This window comes from Haemaphysalis longicornis, unplaced genomic scaffold (assembly GCF_048455015.1).
Source record: "Haemaphysalis longicornis isolate Haplotype H1 unplaced genomic scaffold, Haemaphysalis longicornis Haplotype H1 scaffold_4, whole genome shotgun sequence".
Classification (NCBI taxonomy): Eukaryota; Metazoa; Arthropoda; class Arachnida; order Ixodida; family Ixodidae; genus Haemaphysalis; species Haemaphysalis longicornis.
The window spans coordinates 38,694,441-38,705,888 of record NW_027526361.1 but is presented as its reverse complement, the minus strand read 5'-3'; the positions used below and the strand labels follow the sequence as shown (position 1 = coordinate 38,705,888).

The window sequence follows — 11,448 nt, the reverse complement described above, 5'->3', positions numbered from 1 at the left end:
GTAGGAGGACACAAACTGACTACTACAGTGAAGTTTATCATCTTGTGCGCAGGCGCCGTAGTTATCGGCTCGGTGTAGGCCGCTGCTGCGTTAGAAAAGATTCACCTTTCTCCCCTTTTCTTTTCACCCATTAACACTCCGGTCCCCTTGGCTCAAAACGTGGGAGCCCTCGAACGCAGGGCTATAGCTTCGAATAGTTGGTACGGCCTACCCCTTTTGCGAGCTTAAGTTTTTGGAGGGCGATGTTTACAAGGACGGACGATGTGACGGAGCGCGAGCTTCAACTACTTATAGTCAAGGTTTTGATAATAAAAGCAAACAAGCGGCTGTTTATTTCGGCAGCTACCAGTTTCTCGGGCTTTAGAAAGCCGGAGTGTTTTGTTATTTGACTTTGGATAATTGCTAGGGGGAGAAACGGGGTCGTCAGGCTTACAACGAACATTTTCTGAGCCCGTAAGCACCTTCTCTTAAAAGCGTAGAGATTGAGCGCGACAGGGCGTATACAGCAGTGATGGGCTAGCGGAAGTGCCAAGCGTCGGCTTCGAAAGCAATTTGTGCCGGGACGAATCGCGATGTCAAGTGCTAGCGGTCAAGCGTCGGCAGAGAAAATGCGCCCCTGTCTACGGAGGGCACGCTTCCGCAGCAAGCTGCGCGCTGATGACAGCCCGCGGTTCATTTACTCAGCCATCAAGCCAGCGCTAGCCCGAGCAAGTTTCAAACCGTTCGAGCTGGACAACTGGAAATGGGCATTTCCGCCTCGTTCCAACACGAACTCGGAACACTGCGTCCGGTGCCGAGCGCTCGTCGACATCGCGCAATTTTCGCCCGGGCCATTTAGGTTGACGACGTGAGGCGTTTTGTGGCAAGACGCTGCTTCTCTTGGACACAGCTAGAATCAGCCGCCCCCTCATCGTGACTATTTCGGCAGCGATAGGCAAATGACATGATGCTAAAGAAGGGCAATGAATCAAGTGCGAGCTCTAGACAGCAGAGTGAGTCAATACGGCATGCAAGCGACTTGTCTCCTCCTGTGAAAACCAGTTATTTTTATGTGGGACAGCGCACTCACCTCGGCTGGAGGCTTTCCGGCGTGCGACTCGCAAGTCAGCTCGACGGTCATGCCGGCCGTCGTCTTCAAAAATTCTCCCTGTACAATCTTCGGGGGCTCCGGTGGCACTGTAGAAAACAAGAACAAAAAATGGGGCGTTTAGTCACGAGGAACAGACCGGGCACGGGAAAAACAAAACAGCGTTGCAAATTAATAAACGCGAGAAATGGTATATTTTAGATGCGATCTCGCGTTCCCTGGCGGTATTTCCGGATTTCCAAATTTGAAGAATGCACTTTGCATGGTTGTGCCACAAGCTTATGGCGTAAGTAGATTATAAACTTCCCGACAGAGTGAATGAGCTAGCCAGCCAGCCAACAAGCAAGCGAGGGACTAAGCAAACTAGCGAGCAGGCGAGCTATATGCTGCTTGAAGGCCCGAACATCCGGTACCACGATGCAACAAAACAAGCTTTCAAACGTTGTCAAACAGCGCGCCAATAAGCCGGGTAATGGTCGAAAGTTAGTCCTAGTGGTAACTATTCGACGCAAGAGTCGAGAGGCGCTTAGCCTCAAGCGCGTTTGTCAACGTCAAAACGACCCCGACTCCATCACCACGGCGACATTGATGTGGTACTGGTTGCAGATTGGTGCCCATTCTGTCTCGGTCATTTATTTTTTACCAGGCACCGCTATCGGAATCTCGGATTCACAGGAGCTGTATTTTTAGTTCTCTTAAACGGAAGAGAGCACTTTACAGGAAGCCCAAATCCTATAAACCAGGGCAATTAAAAAAATTAAACTGAAAGCTTTCAGTCACCAGCCGGTCTTATGAAAACATGGCACGCAGATCTGATATACACATACAAGAGAACGAAAGCACACTTCATACACGACCCCGGCGCAGTTGGCGGCGTGCGGGTAGGGCCGTCGGGAATTAGTAACCGAAAAGGTTTTATTAAAAACAAGAAAACCTCGGGCCTTCAGTGTTTCCACACGGGCACAAAGCGGTAAGGGGAAGTGGCTTAGATGGAGACACTGTGAAAAAGGTTGCTGTTTTTCTTTTTCTTCTTCCCTCGTAGCACATTGCAGATTCCCTGCCTTTGCGGGCGCAAGGCTTCGCCCCGACTTGCCCCCAGACGTACAGCACGTTTAGCATCTTGGATTCTCGGCTCTATAGGTTGCGACAAAATTTAACAGACTGCGAAATAATGTCTCAATGTTTTTTTTTTGTTTTTTATGGACGATAACTATGTGCTGAAAAGTGGACTGTCATCGTTTGATTCAGCGCCCCGTTGTATGTGAGGTTTTACGGCTTGTACATAGCTCATTTGTCAATTTCATTGTCGTTTCCCATATTTATTCCTTTCTCTTTTTATCTCCAGTAGCCCCCCCCCCCCTCCCCCCCCTCCCCCCCCCCCCCCCATCCCAGTGGAAAGTAGCAGGTCCAAGATCACTTTCTCAGGCCGACCTCTCCTCCTTTTCAATAAACATTTACTCTCTACCACCTTACTCTCTACCACCTGTACCAACTGTTACACAGTAACCTACTTGAGACTGCGACTAACCCGATTTCCTTTTCTCGCGAGATCACACACTCGTCCAAGGTTCAGAGCCAATTTGTTTGCCGACAGCGAAGCAGCGAGCAAGTAGAAATGGCCACAGCTGCGTCTTCTCAAGGCAGGCGTGGCAGCTCGTACAAACACACACACACAAACAAAAAAGAACCAACAACCTTTGGACTGGTGGTACACCACAGCGTTGCGGTTCTTGTGTTAAGCCTACTCAGCGTCAGGTCTCGTGTCAGCGGGCGAACCTCCCCAAAGTCATCGGCGTAAGGAAGGCGGCGAGGAACCGGCAACCTCAGCCGCCAAGAAAGAAGGGACGAACGCAAACTGCCAAGCAGTGGTTCCAGAGGGGCCTATTAAGAACAATGCGGAGTCCTTAAATCCCTCGTCCGCGAAACATCCTTGGACCTTTTCGTCAGTTTAGTGAGCATTAAAAGTTTATCCCGCGAGTTCGGTGCTGGAAAAGCCACCACAGGCGCCGCTGAGAAAGGAACGCCCCCGGGATTTGGGCCCTCCACTCGACGAGCGCCTTCCTCAAGACTCCGGGGATTTCCACCAAGACAGTGGCTGTATATACCGCTGGGAACGCGGTGCACCGTGTGCCAGTGGAAAGGGAGAAAGGCTGGGGATGAAAGAGCAGTTATTAGCGAAGCGTGCGGGTAGACAAGGAAGAAGCGGCGTCTTTCGCGGCGCGAAGTGTCGTAACGGGAAAACATCCTTTCAGGGAGCACGCGTCATAAGTCACCGTTAATCCGGGTGTCGTCTCGGGGACCGCAAATGAGCGGGGGAATTTCGCGCCGTCATCTCGTGACGCGCGAATTTTGCCCGCTCGTACTTCCCGGTTCCTTACTGTTTTCGTTTTTCCCGCGCAATCCCGGCAAAAGAGCAGCGCCGCGATTCGTCCGTCTAGCACAGCGAGTTGGTTACTGTCTCGAAAACCTCACTCTCGCCGACGCATTAAATATAATTGAGAATCTGATTTTTTTTTTGCCCGGTCTTCTTGTTACTTTTATTTCGCCTAATTACAAGCATGCCGGCGTTCCTTGGTGAGAGCCCAACAAGTTTTATGCGCGCAGTTTATCATTTGGTAGATGACGCTCCGGAGTGCTTTATTACGCAGGATTTGGAGCGCAATGTACGTCCATTACCTGCATGCCTCGTACCCCGCGCATGCATTGTCCATAAAGTACGCGCTTCTTACCCCCCCTCCCCCCTCCCCCCTCCCCCTTTTTTTTATTTCCTAAAACAAAAGGGAAAATGTTGCCGGCGAAGCAGCGTGGAGTTCCTCAAGCTCGCGTTGGGGGGCGACAAGAAGGGACAGAAAATTGTTTCCTGTCCGTGCCTGGACAGTCTTGTGAAGCAGCCCAGCACGATTTCGCGTATTTCTATACGGCATTACTCTTCCAGACGTTGGGAGTGACATTTGCAAAAGTTTTGTAGTAGTTAATTATAAGCTTGGACAGTCAGCATAGCATGGTTGCAGCGGTATAAGTGAACAGTGAGAGAAATTCGTTCATAATTTTCTCTTCAGAATGCAGTCACCGTATGTGACTGAGATCTGCCCTCTCAAGGCAATGCCAATATTCGCTTTTTATGCATATATGATGTCAGGAAGCTCGCAGTCTGTAATAATGTGGTAATTTGGCTGATTTAAACAGGTTTATAGGCTAATTGTAGTGGAATTGTCTCCTGGAAAGCTTTCTTTGGTCTTGCCTTTGTTCATTGTATATCTTTTGTGTCTATTATTGTGAACCGGTCAATCTGTGCCATGCGCTTGTGTTTTTGTTTCTGCTTTTTATCGCTTGAAGATTTGCATGTCCACTCCTGCAATAGCCCTGAAAAGGGCTGCAGCATGAATGAATGAATGAATGAATGAATGAATGAATGAATGAATGAATGAATAAATAAATAAATAAATAAATAAATAAATAAATAAATAAATAAATAAATAAATAAATAAATAAATAAATAAATAAATAAATAAATAAATAAATAAATAAATAAATAAATAAATAAATAAATAAACAAATAAATAAACAAATAAATAAATAAATAAATAAATAAATAAATAAATAAATAAATAAATAAATAAATAAATAAATAAATAAATTATCAACGGCGCTTTTCCACAGAATGGGGCAATTAAGGCTCTCGCATTAGTATATGGTTGAAGGGCTACTTTTATATATATTTTAGATATATTTTTAGAACTTTTTGTGCTAGCTTTAGCGTCTAACTTCATAACGTTAACGCAGCCACACATTTCATTGAAAATAAGTCCGTAACTAAGGTTTTTAGAAACCATAAGATTGATTGCCTGGCATGGAAAATGAGGGCGACTCGACAAGGTATGAGCGTGTACTCACCAAATACGGTCAAAGGTGCGCTTCTCGATCGGATCCCTTTCACACCATCGACGGCGCCAACTTGGCACTGAAAAGTGGCATCGTCTTCCAGGCTTACGCTACCGATCTGAAGCGAAAAATCGCCTGGAAATAGAAGCGGGGACAAGGCGTCACTCTACCCAGCCGGTAAAACTTGCACGGTGAGCGTTCAATGCAGTAAAGACAAAAACAAATGGATATGAACGGCGATCAGTGTTTTCAATGCGACCAGCTGACAGCTAAAAACCAAGAAAATGGGAATCTCCAAACAATTCAAGGTACCATGAATGAGTTCCCCTGCATAAAGAATATTTCTATTTTGCCCTGTACATTTCCTTCCATCCCAACGTATCCAGATACACAACGGAACATCGAGACGATTTCGCTCTACGCGAACATGCGCAAAAGGTTGGGCAGTGTGCTTTATAGTGAAGAGAGGGCGTTCTAGGGCTTGCGCCGAGAGGTTCGGTCAGTCCGAACCGAGCGCGAGAAACTCGTTTGCGAACCTGCCTTGCAAAACGCAAGGGTCCCCAACGTGCAAGACGAAAGAGCCACATGGGAGGCATAGCGCGGTTCGAGCATCATCAGTGAACTCAGGTTTGGATAGAAGTTACGTTAAAGTAACGGCATCGAATGGGCTGGTGGGAACTTGAAACGAACAGGGAATTCAGCGAGAGACACCACCGTCTATTTATTCCCCATCGCTTGGTGAATTTTCGGTACATCTAGGCTCTACAGTCTTGCGGATCAGCTTCCACACGATGCCCTCGATTGACCCATTCATGCAGCCAACAATAGTGTTACATCGATAATCGCGCAGCACGGAATGGAATGCTTGCAATCCGTGATGCCACAGCCTAGATCGAACTTTTGATTGAAATGGTATGCTCGGCATTGTTAATCGACGTAATCGGATCGCATGTTGAAGTCAAATGGTACGCATGTTGCTGTCCTTCGCAAAATTTGTTTTGTTTACGGCATGGTTTGATCCCTCGAGCGAATTTTCGTGAAGCTGAACCTCGGGATCACCTTACAGTGATGCACGTTCGACCATACGTTGTTGTTGAAAATAGGACAAGCGTCAATAAAGTGGTTCTGCTTTTCTCACTGCGACTTTATGACACTTCGGTAAATCAATCAATCAATCCTATTGACCTGCGCTTAAGACCCAACACCATGAACGCGTAACACCGACGTACTCGCTGAAAGACGTAAACCGGCGTAAGCGCGTAAGGAGCCGGTGTGCTCCGGTGTACGCCGAATGCATTGCTACGCGCTTGTTACGCCCAAGTCAGAGCCAGACAAACATGGACGGAAACTTTCGGGAGCACGGTGTTGACGTAGACCTCTGGCGGTCATGTTATCTGGCGGCCAGGTCGCATAACAAGAAATCAAATATAGAAATAAGCTAGCTTTTCTATTACTTAAGTGGTAAGACTAAGTAATATAAAAAAAAACGGAGAGCAAACAACGGGAGAAAAAACGCAACGAGCAAATATGGGAGCAAGGGGGGGTGACGCCAATATAGCGGAGGGGTTTGTGCCTGCCTAGTATGAATACTAATCCTTTACGTTTTTCAATGTCCCAAGAACTGTTTTCGTTGTTTCTGTGTTAAATATACGTACTTCTGTGAGAGTAGGCATTATTTGTTTTACTTCAGTTAAAGTGTAGTTGAACCGGTCACCACAAAGCTGAGTCCGGGATAGCCTAGCCACACTGTGCGGCGCATTAGAGTACCAAACGCGCGCGTTGCAGCGCCTATGTGGTTACTTGCCCTCGCCGGCGTCGTCGGTCGAAGGAAGCGGCGGATGTCGCCGCAGGCGTACGTCGTTGCGCGAGTACGTCGATTTTACGCGTGCATTTGGTTGGGCGTCAACACTGACCGACCCGGCAACGCATGTGCAAGATTCGAGATGACTGGCACTCACCTTCGTCGTCGCTTCCAACCATAGAGTACCTTGGAAAACCCGAGAGGTCGCGGTCGCTGCCGAGACCGAAGCCATCCTTGGTCCACTGAAGCGTGCCGGCCTTGTTGACGACGCGGCACGCGAGCACGATAGTGTCACCCAGGATGGCCGACCGGTCAGTCGGCTCGATGGCGAACCGCTGCTGGGGCCGAGGACCTGCGCGACCACCAAAAGAGTCCACCTTTCACTCATGCTTTATAGCTCTTCCTTCCGCACTGTGCCAGGTGTGAACGATCAAGACAAGGTGAAATGTTCAGCGCAACCGCTCTCAACAGAGGTCGAGAATTCTCATATTCATTAAACGTTTCCACTCGTATAGCCTTTGCAGTTGTCTTTGGCGACAAATTACAGAAAAACTACACATCAGACTGCAGAGAGTCTGATTATATCGTCACATATTTATTTCCCTCGCTTTAAGAATGCCGCAAGAAAAATGCTATCAACGAACCCTGTGCTCCTTAATTCTCGTAGAAAGAACCTTCGAGCTACGTTGTAACTGAAAGGTCGTTTTTCCTTTCGAAATTTGTCAAGTATTCAAAGGTGTCGGTTAGGGACTGGTATATCGAACGATCTTCATCTTTTGCCACACAATAAATCGGCTGAGCTCTGCTGGTAGACCGAAAGTTCTAGAATGGCATAAGTATCGGGTTTGACGCCCTCACGCTTACAAACCCTTATTGAACTGAAGAGTCTCCAAAAAACAGAATAGTATTTCTCTTTAGCATTTTTATAGTAGAGGCTGATGTATTCTACTCATGGTGATGATGATGATTGGTAGTGGTATCCCCTTTGTAGCGGTGTAATGACGTGTGTCATCTTACCAAAAAAAAAACTAATAAAAACTAATATGCCTACGTTTTACACTCTTTGTTTAATACTAGCGCTGTTCTTCGGGCAGGCACAAAACACGTATTAGGCACAAAATACTTATTTTTTCTGCTAGCTGTCCTAGGCAATATTCCCCTCTCTGCTTTTCGTCCACCAGCATTCTAATATTATTTTCGTCGCCTCGACAGCCTTGAAGTTAACTCCCTCTGTGCTACCCTTAAATCCTAGGGCTTCTGGAAGCCGAATATTTTCCTCAACTGAATTTGGATGGTCACCCTCGCATTCTAACACTATGTGCCGCATAGTTTCTGTTTCTTTTCGCCCTGATGCCCCCCCCCCCCCCCCCCCCCCATCCCCCCAGACACTTTACAAAGAGATCCATCCGTCCGACAAGCGACACGAAGCCGCCTATTGTCGGGTGTAGACGTGAGACGGGTCCACAAAGTCCACTCACTCGAATTCACGCTCTGAGCGGAGGCGAAGCCCAGCAGAAGCGACAGAGTCAGCAGAAGCCGTAGAAGTCGCAGCGTGACATGCGGTGACCTCGGTGTTGTCTTCCGCGGGGCCCGGAAAGACGCCTGGCATAGCCCGGTTGAAGCCGGCCGCCGCAGCTCATTGAGGAGACAGTTCCGCCGCCAAGGCGGGTGCCTCGCGTCCGCTTCCATGGGGGATGACGCCACTGAGTGTTGGGCGTTGGGCTTAGGCCGGCACGCCTTCACAAGAACAGCACCTACAGCCGGAACAAGAGAGAAGCGGCCGGGCATTAGCATTTTGATCGAGAGCACTAACTCTTTTCGCCGGAGCGAAAGGAAAACTAGGCTTACAAATACCCCACTCTACTTCTGTCCGACGCTTTCCCCAACCGCCCCTTTTCCTTAAAGCCAGCTTCTAGACTGAGCGGCGAAGAAACGACCTAATTTTTCCCCGACAAATCTGACGGATGCGAATGAAACATTCGCTTAAAAACAAACTGAAGCGCGGCGAACACGTGGGACGGTGAAATAACGAAAAGACTAGAAAAAAGGATAGCTTCGGGAACGAGATTAAAATTTAAAACAAAAAAGAAAAGGATACGGCCCTTCGTGTCCTGAGAGGGTGGAGGGGAACGGAGAAGGCGCGGACGAGAAATAGGAAATGGAAACGAGTACGGCCGCAGCTGGCCGTTTATAACGGAAATAAATCAGCGTCGCGTCCGGGAGAAGCGCGACACGCTCTTTGAAGCTTTTTATGGGGCCGCAAACGAGAGAAAGTAATCCGCGACGTGTATCAAGTTCTGCTTGATATTCGAGAAGTAGGACTTTGAGGAATCGAGGGGAGTCATTTTCTTAAGACTGTCCATAACCCGGAACGAGTCGACCGGGTGTTTCTGCTGTTGCTCCCGCTGAGAGGACATAAGCAGAAATGTACGACCAGAAAGTGAGCTTGGCGATGCGCTCCGGGCTTAGATTTGTACAGAACGAATTACTTAGAGTGCTTTCTGCTCGTTTTGCTTTTAGTGCGGTTAGAAGGGGATAGCGGATGAGTATTAATGGAGGTAGAGGAGATTTCGGAGGCAACGGAATGGCTCGATGTAGCCGTCAGCTAGCTGAGTACATTTTCGCAAATCCCCTCATGTCGTTAAAACTGAAAAGCGACCCGTTTTTCGCCGCCAACAAGCAGTATATATTTGGAGAGCAAAGAGCTCTGGATGAAAATAAAGCGCTACCGGGGGAAAAAAGAAACAAGGGGGGGAGGGGGGTTAAAAACGACTCGCACAGTATAAATTCACTCTGTTTCGCAATGCGATCACTTTATTTAGTGCCCTAGATTAAACACCGTGGCTAGCCTGCTTTGCCGCGTTGTTAGCAGTAAAGAGGCTCGCAGCTTGCAACGAAGCACATTTTCAGTAAGTGAACGCGGCAGTTGTAAGTACATGCTGGTTTAACAAGTTTATCTCGAAAAAACATTAACAAACAGTGCAAATACATTACTAAAAAGGAAATCAAGCAAGCTTTACTTGCTTTGAAAAGGGGCACGACACCCGGAATTTCGGTGCAAACGAGAAACAGTTAAAAAAAATCCCAGCATTTTTCGGCAAATTTCAAAGTGCTGCAAACACCTCGTTATAAAGAAGTTTTTGGGACAGGAAACTGACTTCGTAATAGGAAGTGTTTCGTTAAAAGCGGCTATGACTTGCTCTTTACGCACTGCATAAAACACTTCGAAAAAGGCGGGGCTTTGTATAAAGTGCTTTCTTGAGGACGAGTATTTATTCATGTCCTAAACGAGAATTTTCTTCCTGAGCGAGGATGAAAGAGAGCAGCCTTATCCTCCATCAACCATCTTTGCATCCCTGTATAATTATCCGGGGATCAGGAATATGCGCGTGCGGACGTCGCTACGTTCTAGGAGGTCACTGATTTAAATGATGTCGCAGTCACAAAGCTGTAGTATGTGCCGCCAATAAATGGACGAGTCTTGGTCGAAACGCTGAGGCTTTAACCCGTGTTCTGTTGCAACGTGTTTTTCATTAAGGGCAAACCTTTTTGCACACGTTAAGGAGGTATAGTATTAGGTTATATTCTGCGGCTACTGACACTATTTCCTGCACCGGCTGACGGCAGAGATCTTTAAGGAGGGACAAAAAAAAAAAAAACCCAGGATCCAAGTCATCGTTGCCCCAAAGTCGACCGGGCATAGCAGACCCTGGCTTAGCGATTAGCGGCCGTGGGTTCTGGAGCGCATTCTCGCCTCTTTTTTTCTGCTGCTTATACAGTTTCGCGCCCAACGGTCGTTTATCAAACGCCCTGTATAGTCCGCGACAAGAGCTATGAGAAAAAAAAAACACCACCAAGGATAAACAGAGAGGCACGGACGCTCTTTTTCGCGGCCCCGAATGAAGAGAAAGCGCTCCTTCCATTCTTCGTGAGTCCTACGCGAGACGAGCATCATCACGCCGCGGCGAGCCGCACAGACGCAACAAAAGGGAGCACAAAACAATGCTGGAGGGTCTCTTTCTCTTTTGCTCGAGCCGAGAACAGAGTGCCCCGCAAGGTGGTCTGCGCCTCACGAGCGGATGGAAGCTCTTTCCCGTCCGGAGAAAGAGAGCGAGAGGAGAGCGGGAAGAAAATGCAGTACTCTTCAGTCGAGATGAAACCAGCCGGCTAATGTGTCGGAGCCACGCTTGTGTATACCATGCACGTCGTCGATTGGGTAATTGAACCGATTGGCGCGGACTCCCAACGCTAAGGCTTAGCACGCCGTCTACAGCATCCCCTGCGCGATAGCGCACGCGAGCGAGCGCGCCAACAAGGAACGCGCGATGATCGAATCCAATAAATTCTGAACCGAAGGTGGGGAGGCGAGGTACTCGTGCGTTCGTGAGGGACCGCGTCGGTTGGCACGCTTTTTTCCGACCTAGTCTATAGCCGGGCGTGAAGACGGCCGACAGAAGAGGAACAAGAACAACAGGAACAAGTTTAGGGGTGCCGTCATAGAAGCAGCCGCGAGGAGTAATGGGGGGGGGGGGGGGGGGGGGGGGGGGGGAGGGGGAGGAGAGGCGAATGTGTCGGCGGCGACTCAGGAGCGGAGAGAACAGCGCAGAAACTGAGATATATAGTACGAAATACGGGCAGCGGGAATTGGAAATTCGATAGGCGTGCGCCGTAAATCACC

General features: G+C 48.4%; 1 protein-coding gene across 4 annotated transcripts in view; it reads right to left on the bottom strand.

Annotated features, from left to right (window-relative positions):
- The window catches only part of LOC144178522 (irregular chiasm C-roughest protein-like), a 413,379-nt gene that overhangs the window by 28,133 nt on the left and 373,798 nt on the right, over positions 1-11,448 (bottom strand). For all 4 annotated transcript variants that reach the window (XM_077706443.1, XM_077706440.1, XM_077706441.1 and 1 more), the window contains 4 exons: positions 8,249-8,524; positions 6,928-7,122; positions 4,982-5,104; positions 1,070-1,176 (listed from right to left, as the gene is read on the bottom strand). In XM_077706443.1, the coding sequence (XP_077562569.1) occupies positions 1,070-1,176; positions 4,982-5,104; positions 6,928-7,122; positions 8,249-8,459 (636 nt within the window). In that variant the 5' untranslated portion in view covers positions 8,460-8,524. The remainder of the gene's footprint in view (positions 1-1,069; positions 1,177-4,981; positions 5,105-6,927; positions 7,123-8,248; positions 8,525-11,448) is intronic.